At 38.9% G+C, this 21,223-nt stretch overlaps 1 protein-coding gene across 1 annotated transcript; it reads right to left on the bottom strand.

The window, feature by feature from the left end:
* Positions 1 to 873: 873 nt before the first annotated feature.
* LOC131444696 (mitogen-activated protein kinase kinase kinase 7-like) lies at positions 874 to 20,511 on the bottom strand. Its single transcript, XM_058615272.1, has 14 exons — positions 20,127 to 20,511; positions 19,736 to 19,846; positions 15,809 to 15,874; positions 12,101 to 12,146; positions 10,493 to 10,631; positions 10,070 to 10,194; positions 9,576 to 9,704; positions 7,164 to 7,294; positions 6,895 to 6,979; positions 6,670 to 6,797; positions 6,449 to 6,584; positions 5,425 to 5,486; positions 3,823 to 3,938; positions 874 to 3,193 (listed from the first exon to the last, which is right to left on the bottom strand). Exons 1-14 carry the CDS (start codon positions 20,190 to 20,192, stop codon positions 3,022 to 3,024), a joined length of 1,512 nt encoding a protein of 503 aa, XP_058471255.1. The 5' UTR covers positions 20,193 to 20,511; the 3' UTR covers positions 874 to 3,021.
* Positions 20,512 to 21,223: the final 712 nt, after the last annotated feature.

The following is a 21,223-nucleotide window of genomic DNA, read 5'->3' as shown; positions in this document are numbered from 1 at the left end:
ACAACATTAGAAGGATACGTCCTCTTCTAACCCAGAAGGTAGCACAGGTTCTGGTCCAGGCTCTTGTCATACCATGCTTGGACTACTGCAACTCCCTCCAGGCTGGTCTCCCTGCATGTTCCATACGACCTCTGCAGCTCATCCAGAATGCAGCAGCTCGACTGGTCTTCAACTTACCAAAGTTCTCTTTAAATAGTTTTTTAAGTGCATATTAAATTGAACATGAAGTTAGGAAAGAAAAGGAATAGTTCACGTTTTTTGAAGTGTGGTCACATGGTCTTAACCACAGCGCCCAGGGGTGGCGGAATCGAGTCTGAGGCACAGACCTCATCCCATCAAAAACTTGGCTGCTTGTGGGTATACCAGGAAAAACAGATTTGAGCAATGTTATAAAATATACTTCTAATACCAAAACACTGCAGCTTCCCTACACGCTGATCCTTGGGCAGGACACTTGGCACATGAATGGCAAAACTGTAGTGCAGCTTTGAGTGGTCATTAAGGTACTATATAAATATGAAAAAGTATTAATTTCGCTGCCTTTTCTCACTATTAGATAGCCTAATCTGACTGGAAATTGCTCATACTCCCACACCAAAGCCAATAGAGAAAATGAGCAATTTTGCATCACAGCACACAGTAGTTTTTAATCCATTGCTGCCTCCATCGTTAAGTTAAAATGTGTTATTTTGTGACATTGGTCTTTGAAAAGCTTTAATTCAGCTTTACCTTATACAACCGTACAAAACAAAGCAGCAGTAGACCAAATTTTAGAAAATGATATCATCGAGATAAAGCAGCATATTCTTAAGATACTGTATCATAGACTCACAAAGGTCAGAGATCAGAGCAGCACAATAAACAACCAGTGACAACCAGAGTACACTTTCTTTACTTTATGAAAGCATATACATACATACAGTCTGTACATGTTAAAACAGAAAGTATAACAAATTCATGTGTGAAAATAAAATGTAAAAGGACAACCCAAGGCAGCATTTAAACAACAATCATTGGCAAAGTAAGTCACCATCGTAAAGTGAGAGTACAACGCATGCTGAAAATCCCTTTGACCCAAACAGTGCAGTAGAGAATTAAGTTCATATAACTCTGTGAAATGTGTCAAAAGTAACTCAAGAAAAAACTGAAATGTAACAGATAAGAAAATCTGCGACCTTTAGCAGAGTCGTTCATTAGGTTACATTCACATCAAGCAAAACCTTTTTTTTTTTTTTTTATAAAACGCAGCACAAATGCTGCAATGACCTGAATGTAAAAAAGTAAGGATTTCATAACTGTAGTCACTTTGAGATTTTTTTATTTTATTTATTTATTTATTTGTTAAATAGGGGGGTAGCTAAGTAAAACTCGTTGGCTCAAAGGCCATCCGGGAAGTGAAATGTAAAACTATCTTTAATCAAAGTTCATCAGAGCGTCCATTCCTACAGTGAAAAGTGATAGTTTCATATTTATTATGTTAAATCCCATATGAAGGCCCTAAGAGAATAAGAGAAATGATACTTACTGTATTATTTATCAAACTGGACCTAACTCTGCACATTAGTTAGTTTTACTCATACTTGTGGTCTTTGTCCCTTTTAGATGGTTGAAAATACAGTAAGTGTTGACTTCTGTGGGTTCTGTACAGAGGTTAAGGTTGAATTATGTTTTAACTATGCTTAATATATCTTAATATGTATATATACTGTATGTATATATACATATATATATAACATTCTAAGTCATTTCCAGGTCTGTACCCCCTCACTTCCCCTTTATTTTTTACTTATTATGCTCATTATTTTGCCTAAACTAAAGAAATGACGGTGACTGTAAAGGTGATACACTGTAGGAATGGAGGACATTATGAGAGTCCCAGTCCAAGAGTCTTAAAACACTTTTAGTTATGGCAGCTGCCTTTGCATCAGAGTTTCTATTTCACAATAAAACTCCTGATCTGAACTCTTGAAATCCTGACCAAAAAACCCCCAAACAAAACAATAACCACTTTCAATCAGATTTGACGATTGCAATCTCATACTGAGCAATGGTTTAATCCTAATGTTATTTTAAAATACTGCATTGGTGGTGGGTTGAAAGTGATCGGTTTTTTGTGTGGTTGTTCAAATTACTGACAGATAGTCAGCGCTGACTGTGCTGTGTTTGCCAACTGAGCCAAGAACCACCCTGAGATGCAAAAGGCTCACACATACTCAAAACATGGCTGCCAAGCAGGGACACAAGGAAACAACAAACAATAAAATCTACACCTGCTTACTTCTACAATATCTTAATAATATGTTTGCTGCTTTATCTCACCATTAAAGAGCCTGTTTCTGATTGGAAACTCAAGTGGGCGTCGCTCTGGCAAACCAAACAAGAGCTGTTCGTCCACAAGCATTAACTTCTAAGTTGTTATTTTGTCCGGACTGCATCTCGATCTCATTTGAGACTGAGTATGAGTCTTGAAAGGGTGTAGTCACCTCCCACTTCCAAGAGGCGTGGCCAATGGACGTAGATCCACTCTGTACACAAGTGGACAGACCTACAACTAATCAGACCAAGGATGCAGATTGGATTGGATTGCAGTGACAAAATCAATGATGTCAATGATCAGAGTGAGGGGTACAAATTATAGTTTCCAATCAGAAACAGGCTCTTTAATGGTGAGATAAAGCGTCAGATTTATTCTTAAAATATCATACATCAAAGCATGTTTTCAGAGACAGCGAGTGTCCATGTCTCAGGCTGGTTCCTGGCACTACACAGTGCATTCAATGACTACTCACTGACTATATGTCAGTACCTCATACAACCGCACTTCCACGTATATGCATATAAAAATCTCATCCATGTCTTTAATATCCTCTTTATTCGGGATAAAGGGCTCTCTACTTAACTGTCAGGAGAAGTGATGTCCTTTCATCCTCCAAGGAGAGAGTCACTCCAGACATGCGCAGAGTAAAAACGCCAATCATCTGTGAGGGTGTTGCTGATTGGTTGTGGTCCAGCTTCCTCTCTTTAGCTGTGCTGCTGGCTCTGACCCTTGATCAGGCTCAGTTTGCTCTTCAGGCCCTGGTGGTAGGCCGACAGGTGGCCGTTGTCCTCCAGCAGTTTCCTGTGCTCCTGGATGAGTCGGGATGAGGTGTGCTGCTCGCCCTGGTCCTGCTCCAGCTCAGACTGAAGCTCCTGTCTGAACAGAGGCAGCAGCATAAAGCATCTATTTCATCCATTACTGTCAGGGCACTGAAGCCGCTCTTTACATTAGGGATGGAACGACAGGGCATTTTGAGAGTTGATTGTCGAGGTCACCGTGTTGAATTTTTGTAGAATTGTCTGCCTTTTTTTTTTTTTCTCTTTTCTTTTACAACAACAGCAGAAATGCAGTACAGTCTAGAATATTTTCCACCCTCTGGAACTAGGAGACTTGGACTTTTGTGGGTAACTGCTATTTTGACCGTTAATATAATATGCTGTTAGTGTGTAAAAAACACCACATAGAGCGCTGTTATTATCCACTGGTATTGCTAACAACAGCTAACCCAAGATAAACTGGAACATGTTGAATTTGGAGGTGATATCACTCCTAATGTACAGTTAATGAATGCAGCATGAATTAGTTGCATGGTTCAGACAAACTTTCCAAGATCAAATTCAAGCAATTTCCCAGCGTCTTGCAGCTGTGGTCGATTAGCATGAATATAACAATACTCAAAAAGATTATTTGATGCGTTTCCTTCACTTCAAAATCCCTCTTAATATACTATATATGCAGTTCAGCTCCAATGAAGATTATAAGACAACACATGTGACTTGACTTACTTCCTCCGAACAAGGTGGGCAATCTCCGACTGGACTCGAAGGAACTCCTGAGCCATTCTGATGTGCTGCTCAAACACAGCCATGGACTCTTTGGAGTTTGGACATGGGGCGAGAGGCTGAAAGCACAGAGTCAACACACAGATTCATACATCAACACATTATCTAATAAAAAAAGGGTAGAACACAGGTTTCACTCATTCAAGAGGAATATGGTAAATGAACTTAAGAAAGAGTAATGTAACATAAAAAACAGATATTAAAGGGATAAATCAGTTTTTTTTTAAGTGGGATTATATGAGGTACCTTACAAATATATTTATATAGTTATAAGTCATATAAGTCATTTTCAACCCCTTAGTCACAACACACTTACGTGTAGTTAACAACACATACACGTGAACCTGGTCTGTGGGTGTAACAGCTTGGTATTCTTCCTGCACGCTGCAACCACGTGTAACGTTACAGCCAATCACCGGCAGCATTATCAGATCTTGACCACGTGATTGACTCCTAGGTATCGAAACTTGGGACCGAAAAACAAGGCATATTTCGATACCGGGTAGTATCGAAAGCAATTCGGTCGGTACCATCAAAGAACCAGGGGCGCCTGCACCATGGTTTCTGATGGTACGTCCAGAAACCAGTTGCAGGTGCTGAGGCCCATCAGAGAGTTTTTTTTTACCAGCTGCTGGGGGACAATTTTGTTAAATGCTGAAAGGAAGTCAAGGAACAGCATTCTGATGTAAATGTCCTTATTTTCCAGGTGTGACAGGGCAATGGGAGATGGTGTCTGCTGTGGTCCAGGGAGGTGTTTAAGATGTCTGTGAGGACACCTGCCAGCTGGTCTGCACTAAGGCTGCAACTGACGGTTATTTTGATAATTGATTAATATGTCGATTTTTTTTTTCCGATTAATCAATTATCAATCAGATAAAAGGGGAAAAAAGCATGTTATTTAATAAACCAAATGGTTTTGTATTTTGTAGCAGCCGAATCAATGTAAAGAAAAAAAGGGAATGTTGGGGAAGTCTCTCTCTCCCTCTCCGTGGTCGGCATCCAGCTTAATGGTACTGTACATAGTTGCTACACCCAACTGTACATAGCTTCTTTGATCGCGGTATGGGCATTGTTGACTTGTATTTTCCTTTTGTGCCCAGAGCTAGAAGTGTTCCTCGGCTGTAGCTGAAGTTTGTTTCGACAGCTCGTCTGACAGGCTTTGACACAGTCGCTGACAAACATTTACACACAAATGCCGCTGTGTCTGTGCATGCCACCAATTAAACTCACAAACATTAGAAGCACAATATCATTATTTATGGTAAATTCACTCCAATCTTCTCAGCTGAAGTGAGAATGTCTCTCATACTACAGAAGTATTTAAAAAAGACAGCATTTATTTAAAATTGTATCTTGCAATAACAGATATCTTATTATGACTATTTGTGCATGACTGCGTAAATGGACTTGAAACTCACCTCTGAACATGTGTCAGGAACTCATACAATCAGACTTAAAAAAAACCCTGAAGTATCCCTTAAATATTTTGTATCATTTTATCATTATTACATCATTACAGTATAAGTCAATGTATATTTCACTTACCTGTAATTGGTGGTCCAGTTTCAGGTAGGCCATAGGAATGGAGCCATCTACACCATTGGTAGCTTAAAACACACACACACACACTAGCGTCAATCAATCGATCAATCAATAGCGATGCATCGAAAATTCGACCCAAACATATTGGTCAAAACAGGATGTTGTAATGACGAATGCAAAAACTGCAGCCAGCACGTGCCTGTCTATTCCCACTTAGCGACAGTTGCCATGGAGGCATATGTGACAGTGACCGCACATTTCATAGACGAGGAATGGGAGCTGAAAGATATAATTCTCAAAACGACCGAAGGCCCTAATATTAATCTACATATTTATCATATAATATAAAATACTATACCTGCAATGCCTTGACTTTAGTGACGTAAGTACACACAGTCCCAGCCATAACAACAAAATTAGATAAAGATGGATAGATCTGATAAAGAAAACAATAATCATTACAATAATAATTTCATAATCGATTAATCTGTCGATTATTTTCTAGATTAATGGAGTAATCCTTGAATATCTGCCCAATCACCGCAGGTTTTTCGCAACTTTGATCAGTCCCCAAGGCTGTTTTATCTTTCATCATTGTGATATTATGACGTAAATACAGACATTAAGTGAGTGCAGCTTCTGCTCTGACAGACTGATGTGAGTGAGCGGCTCACACCCCCCCCCAAAAAAAAACAAAAAAGTAATTAAAAGAACATTTAATTCTAAAGCTCACACAGAGCCAGTTCAGGGACGTGCAGTACTGATCAATATTCTTTTTAGAGAGATCAGAAGTTTAGAAAAGTTTTTTTAATCATGTATTTGTGTGAGGTACGGACATAAGAAAAAAAGAATTATTAGCTACAGTTGCTGAGAGATTGTGATAAATAATTATGCTGCTGTACATGTAGTTTTTGAAATCCCTGTCTTCGGCTCCAGGAAAGCTGTTGCCGAAATCTTGTCGACTGCTATTAGCTTGGCAGCCTGTAGCTTCAGCATAAGCTGTTGTCTTTTTTGTGACACTCCCTACCTGTGGGACTTATCGTCATCCTCAGCTCTGATTGGCCAGTGGCAACAGGGCTTGTGCAGTGGGTGGGGCTCTGGGATAATCCTGGTTGACTGTCTGTGCTGGACATCTTAGTCAACCCAGTTCGCAATGTGGCTGTCTGAGTGGGGGAGTATAAAAAAATGTTAGTAATGTAAAATGTAAGGAAAAGACTCCTGACAAAGAGCAGGGTGTTGCTGTATTACCTTTATGGGTTTGAACTGAAGAGGAAATTTGTTCTCAAAACTTTTCAGGGTCTCCTCTCTGCCCACCGAGTTCCTGCGTTCTGAGCTGTTGTCACTTCTATTGCTGTTGGTGTAGTCAGCACATGAACCTGTGGCCAGCCAAACAGACGTTTGTGAAAACACTGCCCACAGTAAGACCACAGTTTGTTGTTAAACATAGATGAAAGCGGCAGAGATGATGGATACCTGTGCTTGTAGATGATGAAGAGCCAGACCTGTTGGGTGAAGAGTGGTGAGGGAGCTTGAGTGGTTCATCAGATCCTGGGAAGTACTGAAAGATCCAAGTTATATAGTTCAATAAGTCAAATAGTTATTTGGTCAGTGTTGTCATAATGTCTGTTAGGACCAACATGGGAAAAAAGTCCTGGGGATTCCTGTCTCCATCAAAGCCCATACCCTGGTGTCCTGACATACTATACTACTGTAAGCAACAGCACTCTACTTTGGAACAATACCTTCATGAGATGGTTCATGGTGTTCTCCACATCCTCCATAGATGGTCTCTGGCTGGGCTCTTTGTCCCAGCAACAGGTCATGAGAGTCTCTATGGGCTCTGGCAGGTGTTTTATCAGAGGAGGGCGTGTACCTGAATCACAGGATGAAGCCAGTCAGTCAGTCAGACATTTGACCGTGCTGGTTCCTAACGTTATTTGAGAGGACATCATAATATCACAATGAAATACTGTGGACCAGTTGTTGGAATTTCCTGCTTCAATAAATCCGATTCGATTAAATCATACGAGTCTTAGAATACATGCAGGTAATTTTATTAGATTAACTGAATAGGTCTATTCTATAAAACGTAATCTTTCAAGATTGGGATGATTGCTATGATGAATGCTTCTCTGCATAGAAAAGAAGAAGAATGAAAAAAATAGTAATCAAAGAGCTGGAAAATAAATGTAAACCATCCTTTCTTGAACTTAGTGGGGAAACAGAGTATTCTGCAGTAGGTCTGTGTATGCCATGGGCTGATGATGACATGTCAGGTGGACCATAGCTGACCTCTGCAGATTTGGCTTTTATTGTGAAATATTTGCAGGACCAGCAAATCTGTGGCTCCAGATCAGCAATGTGCACCTCAGTTGAGATTTTTAAATTAATTCTTTGTAGTGCCAGTTTTGAGGAACAATTTGAAGAATTTGCATGTGCACGTACAGGCTGTGTTTATGTGTACTATACTACATGGATATGTGTGCATGTATATTTTTATTTTTTACTTCTCTTCTTCAGCAAGGAAGCATATTTTTGGAGATAATGTAGGACAGATATGACTCTGTCTGTGCCTTTTCAATCACTGCTCCGTAACTGTGTTTTTGTACATGAATGTGTGTGACTAAAGTACTACTTGGTGGAAAACCTCCCCATACACAATCTCGATGACAGTGTCTACTCACCTTTATAGATGTTGTTTTTCTTTTTTCAAAGGTACTTTTCAAATGTGGTCTCAGACAGTGGAGCTCCATAAAGTCTTATTGATATAACTCCCACCCCGCTCTAACTATTGATTTTTCAATTCCTAATTTACCTTGATTTATTCTCTTTCTCCTCCAGGCCTGTATTTTTATTTTTATCTATTTTTTAATTTGATTATTTTTATTACTATTAGATTTCTTCTCGACTGTTTTTCTGTTCTTGCTTCGGTGCTCTACTTGCCCTGGCAGTCATAAGGTCCTTATGACGTCTTTTTCCAAATGGCAATAATTGAAAAACACAGAAGTGTGCAAAACAGATGCCGACCAGGCTTTCTTGCCGTTGCACTTGTAATTATCTTTGGGATAAACTATCTGTTATCGATCTATTTATGTGTATTTGCACTTGTAAATGCATTTGCTCGACCATTTTCATGTACAATGTCTGTTGCTGGTTTTTTTTCCGTGATAAACAAATGCACATGAGCGGGAAAGGGAGGGTGCGTTAGCAGTGAGGCTTTACAACAGTGAGGATAAAGTGGTTATCAAAGGTTATTAAGGTTATTAAAGTGGCACAAGAGGGAACTCCATAGAGAAAAGGTGAAAAACTGACCAGAATGGACCAGATTTGCCCTTTTGCCGCTACAAAGGCAAAAGGGCAAATCTGGTCAATTCTGGTCAGGAGACACATAAATAAACAGTGGGCTGGTATATGATGATTTCGTGGGGGTTTAAAAATTAACCATATGCATGCATTTTTTCCACATGGTATTCAGGATTTTACTAAAATTAACTTATATTGCTAAAAGGGGGAAACTGGCAAAAACTGGCAACCCCGTACAGGCTGTTTCATTATAGCCCACTAGTCAGCGACGGTACACCACATTTCTTATCAAACAAAGTCACAAACTAGATGGACAGAAAGTGTGGTTGGAAATAGAGCTGAAACGATTAATCAATTAATCGATTATTAATTGATTACTAAATTAATCGACAACTATTTTGATAATCGATTAATCGGTTTAAAGCTTTTTTCATGATTAAAACAAGACATTTGAGAACATCATCCTTTCCAGGTTTGACAAAAACTGATCAATCTTTTTTAAGGTTTGCTGATATTTTATGGACCAAACGATTAATCGATTAATCGAGAAAATAATCGACAGCTTAATCGATTATGAAAATAATCGTTAGCTGCAGCTCTAGTTGGAAATGAGGAAAATGAAGACTCGGAGCATCTAACAACAGAAAATCATACTAAGATGCCGAAGAGGGAGCGAGCGGGCAAACAGCAGATGCCCCACGTGAAAAGACAAAGGTACGAGCCATATAAGATGAGCATAGGAAATTTTAAGAAAAATGGACGGATTAATTTTTATTTGTCCTCCATGAGTCCAACACTTTGTGTTTATGATTCAGTGTTACCATAAAAAAAAATACAAGGACCTCACTCACCTCTGTGAACAGCCCACATTATACAAAACGCTGAGCCACCGATCTCATCAAAGGGTTTCTTGCGTGTGATGACCTCCCACAGGATGATGCCCCAACTGAACACATCACACTTTTCACTGTAGTTACTCCCTGAGGAACACAAACCAGCATAAGTGTAATTACTATTCGGTATCGGCCAGCAAAATGTAGGTAAGTGTTAGCTGGCAACACTGCAGCCACATTATATGCTGATCAGAATGTAGCCCAGATGGATCAAAATGCCTGAATCTTAAAGGAATAGCTCTAGATTTTTAAAACTGGGGTTGTATGGAGTACAGTAGAGATGGGTCTTCTGAGCAAAATGCTATTGGAATATTCGCTTGCACTATTTCTCAAATATTCTAAACACCAGTGTGTTGTGCTAAGAGCAGGAGTTAACAAGATGCATTCAAGGACCCCGGTAAATTTAACAAAAGGCTCTCCAAAAAAAAGTGAGAGTAGTGCCTGAGGCTCACCTTCAAAAACCTCTGGTGCCATCCACGCTGCGCTGCCTTTATTGTTGGTCATGTATGTTTGAATATCACAGGCTGTGCCAAAGTCACATATCTTCAACACAGTCCCCCGAGCAACAAGGAGAAGACTGAAAGAGAGTGGACACAAAGTACAGACTTGGTTATAAACTGAATAAAGCATTATATTTTGACCTTATGATGGCACTATGTCAAAGTTATTACAGTTCATATTCTTGTGACCATAAACATGTGTGCTAACTTTAATAGGAGTTAATTTAAATCAGTCCCTCTAGGGACTTCATTTCATGACTAGTCATAGACAAAGCCATTCACAGATGCCTATCACTAGCAGGCATCTGCTAGTGATAAGCTTCCACTTCCTCACAGCAACTGAGAACTTGCGTATGTGTGATGGTTGTGTCTTACTTTGGTGGTTTGAGGTCCCGATGAATTAAGGCCTTTGGCTTCATAGCATGAAGGTAGGCAACTCCTTTGGCACACTGCAGACACCAGCTCATGGCATGAGCTGCTGTGTAGTGGGGCTGTGGGTCTGTGCTGTGAAGGACTTTGGGAATTGAGGCAGAAAGACAAGCATATAATGAGTTAACACCATATGTACACATGACTGTGGTTTGCTGTCATTTTACGACAATTATAATTTAATCACTCCCTATAAACAGTCACTATAGTGTATGTTGGACTATAAAGTTATTGGCATTTAGTAGTACTGTTTTGTTTTACACCCTATTTAGTAGGGCTGCAAGGATTAGTTAATTATTAATCGATATTATATTATTCTTCAACTATTATCATAATCAAGTAATTGGTTAAAGTGTTTATAATAATTAAATAAGCTACATGATTTTTCAGCTTCCTAAATAAGGATATTGTCTTTTTCTTTGCTCCATATAACAATTAAAACTGAATGATTTCTGGTTTAAAAAGACATTTAATTAATAACATAATCATTTTCAGTTTTGGGAAACACCATGCAACATTTTTCAACATTTTCTGTCATTTTATGGAACCAGACAACTAATGAAATAAGTGAGAAAATTAGGGATACACAATATTCTTTCCATCCACAACAACCTGTGTGCTGCTTTATATCCCGATATAGCCTAAAATTATCCAGATATAATTTATAAGCCAAAATATCGGCTTATTGGATAACGGCAGAGTCCAATATCATTCCTCCCTAGAGAAAATAATCAACAGATTAATTGATAATAAAATTTGTTGGAAGCGTACTACATACTATCACATCATTCATTGTGAAAAGTAGTTTAACCGATGCTCATGCTGAATACAGCGAGAAGAGTGCAACAGCAGCATATGTAGGTGTATTTTTCTCCAGGAGGGGGCATATTCTGACAGAGAATCCAAGAATGAATTATGACAGATGGATGGATTAGACAGATCGGACCAGAATATGTCATGTGTCATAGGTCATGCATCATCTTCATCATTTCACATACTGCATATAAACATATAAAGGAATATTGGGGTTCCATTAAAATGAGTTTATGAGAAAATGTACAAACTTAACTACAGTTGAATGAGACATAAAAACAAATGAGAATATATATTTCAGAGCAGGAAATGAATATACTGTATGTTCTTAGGTGTGACTTAATAGAAGGCAGAAGAAAATGGGTGTTTTAAAAGTATTTAAAGATGTAACAGATAGAAAATGATAATATAACTATGAACAGACAACATGATGTGTTAATAATACACAAATAGAGCAAAAACTGACACTGATAAAAAGATGAAAGATATGTAGAAATCCACAGATAGTGAGCAGAAAGGAGGAAATGACTTGAGTCCTGTGTGGTTTTTTATCTGTTGATTAGTTCTAGACTCATATTTATTTTTTTAATGACAGAAAACATTCTGGCTACCATTAAAACATGGCTCTTAAAATGTGTATGTGTGTCAACTATGTAACATTAATGTACTTTTTTTTAACAATAAAAATTACTTTCCTTTGCAGATGATATTCAAGTCTGTTTCTCACATCATGTGACTTACCGTTATATAGAGAGCCACATTCTGCATATTCCATGACCAAACACACCTGAGAACACAAACCATGTGAGTAAACACATAAACCTGAGAACATTAATCATAGTTCAGTTTCCTGATTCATTCCCCTTGTCCCTCCTTTCATGTGTTTCTGTGACCACTAGTGTGTTTTTGTGGTGAGTCATGCTCGTGAGGCTCCCGCTGCTGAAAGACCCTGTAGTGTGTGACTCATCTAGTGTGAAATCACAGAGACTGCAAATACGTCTGAATCAAAACTAGTTTTACAGTTTCACATGACATCACAGCAGGAGCCATGAGTCCTCCAGAGAGGATGGGTAGATCCATTCATGTTAAGAGCAGAGGGACACATTGGTAGAGAGGGAGGGGCATATCCATCCATCCATCTATCGTCTACCACTTTATCCTCCACATGATGGTCGCGGGTCACTGGAGACAATCCCAGCTGACACAGATTGAAAGGACGTTGCACACCCTGTCCATCGCAGGGCCAACACACAGAGACGAACAACCATTCACTCTCACATTACATAAACGTTGTATTACATCACATGCTGTGGCCTATTGGTGTGGTAGTCAATCATACATGCAGCCAGTTCCCTCGTAGTAGAGACGGCTGAATGGTGCTGGTGCTTGAGAAGTTAAAAAACATGACTCTCGCAGTGCTTCCAGCAGTCTTCAGGTGAGTCAGTGGCGGTGCAGCCAGTCCCCCCCAATGTTTGGCCTGCAGGCGTACGTAGCCTTAGGAACCCAGACCAGACAGGAGGTCTTCCACAGGACAGGGACCTTCTCCAGAGAGAGGCTCAGGTTGAAAATGTACATGACCACCTCACAGAGCTGGTCAGCACAGTCCCTGAGTTCCCTCCTCACCAGGGGCCTCATTTATAAAACTGTGCATAGGTGCACCTGAAACGTTGGCATACGTAGGAAACACAGGATTTGCCTAGGTAAAAAAATATCAATAAAACCATGGGCACCCACACCACACGCCAGTTTCTCTTTATAAATCACAACCAACTCGTAATGTGGCACAGCTTTTGTGGGCTTCAGGCAACGCCCATAATTGACCATAAAATAGTCATGAAAATGCAGCAGATTAATATTCATTGATTGGAAGTGATGTGGGCTTGGGGTATATATAGGCTATCCACTGTTTATATAGGTATCCACGGTCACCTGAAGGTTAGTGAATGGTTAGAGGCGTTAGCCACTGTACGAGTGTTCCTTACAGTGGACAGGACAGTGTGTCGAAGTCGGAACCGGTTCACCATTCATTCATCATCACTGATCTGTAGATCTGACTGTTCTCTATTTTGCGTCATTGCACATTGTGATGACATTACTTTTATCTTTCCACAACTGGGGGTGAGGGGGGGGGGGGGGGATCAGAGGTGGATAGCAGGAGGGAATGGGGAGCTCTGGTGGGCTGGTGTTGAGTTGTGTGGAGGAAGGTGAAGATGGTCAGGGGATGGTGGTGGTGTCCACTGGACTGGAGATGTTGGATTTGGTTTGTGAAATTGAGTCCATATAGTGTAAGATTGAAGAGACCGGTTTTCTTTTGCAGACGCTCAAGCTGTTGACTTTTGGCTTCCATTGAGCGGAGCTCAGGGGTAAACCAGGGGGCAGTGTGAGTGAAGGAAACAGACAAGGTTTTCACTGGAGCAAGAGAGTTGAGAATGATGTTCAAATTGTTGTTATATTGAGCAACATGTTCATCTGGGGTGGAAGAATAGTCCGGGTGGCCTGGTTGAGGAGAGACGGAGAGACCAGGGCAGCAGATTAAATCCAGAGGGTGTCCATTTTTATGAGTGGAAAAATTGGAGATGTGATGGAAACCGAAACTCTCGAGGCAGTATGAGAAGTCTCTGGTGAGAGGAAGATGACTATGTGTGTGTTGAGACTTCATTAGGTGAGAGTGTGGACAAATGAGAGAGCAGGGCAGAAATGTCATTGATGAAGTCACTGTGTGGTTTTGGGGGACGGTAAACTGTAGCGACGATGGTGGGAGAGGGTCCAGACAGTTTGTATGCATTCCAGTGAGCTGAGGGCAGGCACGGACATGGCAGGACTTTCCACTTCTCATTGGGAATTATCGCAAAACCTCCTCCGTGACCTGAGCCATGGGGTTGACAGATGTAAACAAAGTGTGGAGGAGTGGAGTCGTTTGTGGCCTGGTGTTTTAGTGATCTCCCTCCGTTGTATCAGTGGAAAAAATTAAAGCATTCAATAACATTCTGTGCCTGAAAACGGTGAGCCCTGTAAATGGCTTTATGGTCAGGTGGTTATTTTTGAACATGAAATACTATTAGAAAGACAATGTGTCATCATCATTTAAAATAAAATTGTCAAAATGAGGGACAGCTAAAAAGTCTAGTGCAAACGGTGGACCTTTGCAAACTGGCCTTTGTCTTTGTTGAGAATATGTTGGCTGTAATCATTAAAAGTATATACATCTGACTTAAAGGTGATGCATATGACAGTGCTTGGATAGATACTGATGGAGAAACATATCTTTATATTACAAGGTATAAATGAATAATTGTAATGTTACAAAAATACTAAACTATTATCTCAAACCACAGGGTTGAAGTCTGAGTTTGTTCAGGTGTGTATCTTTTACCACACACATGAGAAAATAAGAGCACCTATATACATTGGCTATCCATCCTAATCTTAATCCACCAACAGGAAGTGTAACTGTTGAAATGATTTCAATTTGAATATTCTAAACTCCAGTGCATGAGTGGTAGAAAAAAATAATGCATTGACTTTTTATAACCAAGTGAATAATGGAATAATTGAATAGGCATGACCATCCCTAGTTCTAACATGATTTATATACATAGCATATGCAGTCTAGCAGTGTTAACGTAACAATAAAAGAGTCTATTTAAGCCTTTATATTTAACACTTAAAGTTAAATTGAACACAAATCCTGATCAGAAATTGTGGTAAATTGACATTTTTTAAAATTGACTGTGGAGAATATGACAAAGTTACTGTACATAATCAATGAATGTTTTCTACCCAACTTGAAGTCTCCTTTATTCTTACTCTCCACAGCCAAAGATAACAACAAGCCACACATGCTTTATGCGCTCTGCACCAGAACATGACATCAACAGGTATGAGCCCATCATCCATTTTGAGGTATAAGACGTATAATGTTTCAATTCATTATTTCATTGCCTTACCATGGATGACACTGGTTCTATTTCAGATAGGGGTGGGAATCTGGGATATTGGTCAAAAACACTGCATTGGACAGATAAAAATGTAGAATCCGATACAATCCAAAAATCCTATCTATCGCATGCTTCACTATGCACTGACTGTAAAAATGTAAATTAAAATCAGCAAAACCATTTTAGCTGAGTCATGTTTTGGGCTGTTTATTTGTTACACAGTTGGAGAATTATATCTTTGAAATGACTCAGCACAAATGTGTTGTTAACAGCTTCATAGTTCATAAATGGTCTAAAATGAATGTATCGGAATAATATCGATATCAGTAGATACTTGAGTTTTTGAACAGTATCGGTATTGGACACAAAGAAGTTTTTATCGTCCCATTCCTAGTTTCAGTGACAGGATGCGCCAGAACTTGCACCCATAATTTAGGCACGGTACCATAAGGCATAGGAATAGGTGTGTGTACAAGAGCTACTGACCCGTGTTGAGTGCTGGTTTACTTACTGGATTATCACAAGAGCCATACAGCTTAACAATGTTGGGGTGATTCACCCGGGAGAGTTGGCGGAGCTGTACACAGATGGAAAAAACAGCCGTTAGAGAGTATGATTTACAGTCAGTCTGCAGCATATGTACAGCACCAGGAAAAACATACAGGTACCTAAGGTGTTCAGATTTTTATTCATCAATTACAAAACTAACTGTCCAGGGTGTACCCCGCCTATCGCCCGATGTAGCTGAGATTGGCACAGCACCCCCGCGACCCTCTGGTTGAGGATAAAGCGGTAGATGATGACTGATGACTGACTGAATTACAAAACTAATCATCAACTATTTTAAGTGATCTAGTTAATGGATTTGAGCTGTTTTGAATAATTAAAACAAGCTATCTAATTTTTCAGCTTCTAAAATGTGAATAATTTCTAGTGTCTTTGCTCCATGCTCATGACAAAGACTTTAAAATTAATAATTTGAGTTTGTGAACTAAACAAGACAGTTGAGAACATTATTGAGAAACACTACTCAACATTGTCTGATATTTTGAGAACTAATTGATGAATCGACAGGTTAATCAATTATGAAAATGATCATTAGTTGCAGCCTTATTTCTCACTATAAAAACTTTGCACAGTCCTATATATGTTTTGTCCTATAGTATTGTATTCCCTATATATCCATGAAAATTTCCAAAAGAGTTAATTTGAACAATGATCTACCAGTAAAATAATTTAGCATACTTTGTCTTTAACACAAGGAATGTGGGGAGGACAAAAACAGAATCCAGCCAAGTGTTGTTTTTCACCTTTCAAATATTTCTTCAATTGAAGTTTTGAGAATTATGAATAACTACGAACACTTTTAACTTAAATACACTAAATAGAAATACACCTATAGAAAGTTCTACATTACTTCTGAAGGTATATCATAATAGAACATTATTAATGATCAATGAGCTGGCTTTAAATTTAATGGTCTCAACAAATTCCACAGTAAGACTTTCATAAACATTTACAGAAACACATTGTTCATGAAAATTTGGGCAGTCTTCACCTTCATTTTCCCTCAAAAGTCCTACAGTCGAATCACTTAGAATTTGCCATGTTTTATTTAATATTTTATGGCGGAAACATGGATATTTTAACTTACATACATTCTAAAGCATATTTGCTTGAAACTTGACATAAACAATGTGATTGAAGCCAGGGACATGATTTTTTATAGTTCAAGAAAAATCCTCAACTTTTTCTAATTTTACATTAAACTATTTTCACATGAATAATAGGGTGAAGGTCAGGAACAGAACTCCACTGAACGTTCTTTGTCACCTTACAGGGATTTTATTGAATATTTCACAGTAGGAAATTAAGGATATCATTAATAAACTGACGACCTTTTCCAGTGAAAGGGGTTATGTACCTACTACATAAAGGATTTCTTTAGAGATATTATTATTATAATAGTAGAAAATAGTTGACCATATCGAATTCATTGATAAAGCTGCAAGTTTCATTTTACTTTTTGATGGATGCTTTAAAAATGGAAATAACCATATGTTACTGCCTCAGGCATTAGACATCAGCTGTGTCCACCTGACCATCAATGCTGATTCGAGACTTGGCCTGAAGACTCCCTGGACCAATCAGAACGCACCGACTGGAAGGAGGCTTCTTCCACTGTCGCTCACGCTTTGTGTTACTTTGTAATGTTGTCGAGAACTATTCTCATTTGGTTAGTTAAATTTTTCTTTGGTGTAGACTTTTGTTTTATTTGACAGCACCCATTGGTCCTTTCTGTTGTGGTTTTGCCCGCCTTTGTTGTCACCAAACTGGTATTTTATTTTAAATAAGTAATTTTACTTGTAACTCTTTACACCATGTTTTATGTTTTTTAGACAGTTTATAGACCTTTTAAACTATGAAGGTTTTAACAACACATGTGTAGTGATGCATTTACCACTGACAGCCAAGCTATTTCAAAGACATAGTTTTCCAACTGTGTAACAAATAAGAAGAAATACACAGCCAACATGACACAGAAAAAATGCTGCTGCTGATTTCTGTTTACAATTTTACACACATAGTGAAGTATGCCATATACAGGAATTTTGGATTGTTAAGGATTTTACCTTTTTATCTGCCCACCACCCACCCCAGTGATTATCAGACTGATAAGATAGTTCACATTGTGAGCCTGTACATTGTTGCGGTGCTACGTCTAGCTCGGATGTGTGTTTTCACATTGGCAGTGTGTCGGTGGCATTTCACTTGTCTCCCTAATTCATTTTCTGATTTATCTCTGACAGAAAGCATCACTTTGTCGCATACGTTTTTCATGTATTCTGATTTAGCCTAGACAGTAAAATACTGATTTTATGAAATATTGCACTCCTGAGCTCAAGAATAGGAACGTCTCCTCACACGCATCCAGTGTGAACCATGCCTGTTGGAGCCATTTGTGAAATGATTTTAATTTTGAATGTATTATGACTAGTTTAAGTTGCTGATGCAAGGTATTTCTGACAGCTTGACACTTCATTTGTTTATTATCGATTGGAGCCAGCGCAAGCTGCTGAGTGGTTGGATAATTATCATGCTGCCTGTGCCTGTTGAGAGACTTTAGTTGAAGCTGTGGAGCTTGGAGAGTATACTAGTTTTTCATCATGCTGGTGTTTTATTTTGAAACCCACATTTTTTTTGTTGTTGCTGATTTTGTTTTATGCTTTCGTATTTGGGAAAATCTCTTGGTAAACAAACACTCTTTGAATCCATTAATAATTATGTCGTCCCCTATACCAGCCTGTGCTGTAACTTCTGTCGCAAACTAAACAAGACAAAAATACCTATGAATTCCCATTTGAATCGAGATTATAAGAACGTGAAAACATCCATATTTATTTTCGTAGTGTGTAACTTTATAACATTAATTCATATCTGTTAAATTCAAATGTGTTTACACAATGATAATTAAATCCATCAGCCCCATACAACCATGTTTTGTCAGCGTAGCAGTGTTTTGTGTTGTGTCTGTGGAGACACAGAGGAATGCATTTTACTGAAAGAGGGAAGTAGTAGCTGTTATGGATCTTCTGCCTTTCCTAAAATGAGACGGCTACAAACTTTAGGTAAAGGAATTACACCTGGTAGGTGGAGAAAAAAAGTTGAAAAAGAACTTTTGGCTGAGGAATTAACCCCAGTTCTCTGAAATATGAGTGTGGTAGAATATGGAGCTAGTCGTCCTTTCATAAAGCACTGCAGGACCACCTAATGTGTGGGCTAATGCTGCATTCTCAAGAGCTCTTAATCGCAATGGGTCTTTTATCTGGTTTAATAAAGGTTAAATAAATAAAAAACATTTTATTATCTTACTTAATCATTAATAGCACTTCTGTTGTACTTGTTAATTATAGTAAGTCAGTCGTACACATAGTAGGGTTTCATTTTCAACCTTAGACCTGATGCTGCTGTTTGTGTGCACACAATACAATGTTGAGCATTGTCATCAGCAACGGCTACCCCAAGATAAATTTGTGTTCCTGATTTCTCAACTGGAACGTAGTGAACTTGCGGGTGTTTCGATAAAACACAGCATAAGTCTGTAGGGTGGGAGGCATTTGAGAACATGAAAATGTCTCATCTTGTGGTTTGAAAACCAACATTTTTTAACCTTTCCCATAACAATAACATGACAATTTATGAACCAAACGATTACTCAAGAAAATAAGTTAGAAAATAGTTGCAGTTGAATAAGGTGTACAAATGATTTTGCTTAATTCTGGGAAAGTTGTGTGCTTAATCAAGCTTCAACAAAGGCCATTCTTTATGGAAATAATCAGAAGAAAGGTAATTAGTAGCCTTAATCCCACTTTCATGGGCCCTAACAACAACTTGAGTTTCAACAACTAGTTGAAAGTGGGTTTGATGATGGCCTTACCTCAACAAGGAAAGCGTTCCTCTCATTCTCACTCTCTATGGTCTTGATTGCTACATCCTTTCCTTTCCACACGGCCTTGAATACGACTCCAAATGTCCCTCTGCCCACAGCCTGCGGACAGACAACACAACATGAGTGTCCAGAGAAGGACAGAGGACGGCTGGACTAACTATCCAGCACCAACAGGTAAACCATACAGGACACTGCACTTCCATAACAGTCAACAATGCGTAGACTCCTTCTACACTGGTTGTTACGCTGTTGAGTTTAATTGTGTGTTAGAACATCGGCGTTTTTAGCTCTTTGTGTTTTTCACACTACATGACAGTTAAACAGATGTTGATCATGAACAACTGCAGAGCTAACGGTTCCAGCTTCACTCTAACTTTACCGCTTCCACTTCAATGTCCTCATACTGGATGTCCTCGAACAGGCAGGCAGCCGAAGCCTCCACCATCACAGCAGCACAGGGCGACGACAAAAAGTGTATGAGCTACGGCTCCTACAAACAGACGCTTTTTACACTGTTGTTGTGGATTCAGGAAGTAAAAAAAGCAGCAGCGGTAGCAGCAGTAGCAGCCGTAGCCACGACGCTGTGGTTGTTGGCTAATCACGGCTTGCGAACGTCTCACTACACAGCAGGAAGTAAACCGGAAGAGACGTAACAACGATCTAATTTAATGTTGTTTGGCGATGGTGAAGTAAGTTATTTGTTTGATAACAATGTCACAAGCACACCGCGCTGACTGATTCGTGATCTTGAATGCAGCTTTGTTTTGTTTCTGCACGCACCAGAGTCTCCACTAGGGGCGACAAAGCACTGAGCTTCCATAGTATGAAATAATGTTCTTCAATAATGGGCCACAGCCCTCTTGTGGGCCATAAAGAGTCACTATTTTTTTTATAGAATGCAGGACTTTCTTTGTTGTTCAGTATTTCACGATAACCCCTGAAATTCGGCTGGATTATTTCATGTTGTATTTCAATATTTTATTCCTTATTCTTGTGTAGCTATGGAGTTATGTAGTATATTTTTACTATCTCTATAAATTGACAATAGTATGAGGCACAGGGTTACGAAAGCATGTTGCTTTCATGACATGAAAATATAAAAATAAATCAGTATGACATAAAATACTAGATGTGTTTACATTGTTACAACATATTTCTATGGAGTCCAGGAGGTGACGTCTGTGGGAAAAAAATATCTCTTCGCCACATATTAATGACTTATGTTTGCTAATGTTATTGTTTTTTTTTTTAGTATAGTATAGCTTGCTGTGATGACATCACGCAAGGCCTGTCTTCAAATTGCAATACTGACAAAGCAAACGTTCAATATCTTCATCGTAATTCATTGTAGTGAATTACTATACACTATACACTTTCTTATACTACTCACGAAAAAACACACTTTTGCATAATTTTTGGCCATTTTTATTCAGAACATTAATTAATATCATTACTATTATACCATTTAGTACCTAT

This window comes from Solea solea, chromosome 18 (genome assembly GCF_958295425.1).
Source record: "Solea solea chromosome 18, fSolSol10.1, whole genome shotgun sequence".
In the NCBI taxonomy this organism is placed as follows: domain Eukaryota; kingdom Metazoa; phylum Chordata; class Actinopteri; order Pleuronectiformes; family Soleidae; genus Solea; species Solea solea.
The sequence above is the reverse complement of the archived record's forward strand: the minus strand, read 5'-3'. Positions and strand labels throughout refer to the sequence as shown.

Bases quoted from the DNA above. Each gene is read 5' to 3' on its own strand.
- LOC131444696 (XM_058615272.1), bottom strand. From the start codon at position 20,192: ATGGTGGAGGCTTCGGCTGCCTGCCTGTTCGAGGACATCCAGTATGAG. The intron at 6,585-6,669 runs GTAATACAGCAA...TCCCCCACTCAG, and splicing joins TTCAGTTCAAACCCATAAAG to ACAGCCACATTGCGAACTGG. The intron at 5,487-6,448 runs GTAGGGAGTGTC...GTGTGTTTTAAG, and splicing joins GATGACGATAAGTCCCACAG to CTACCAATGGTGTAGATGGC.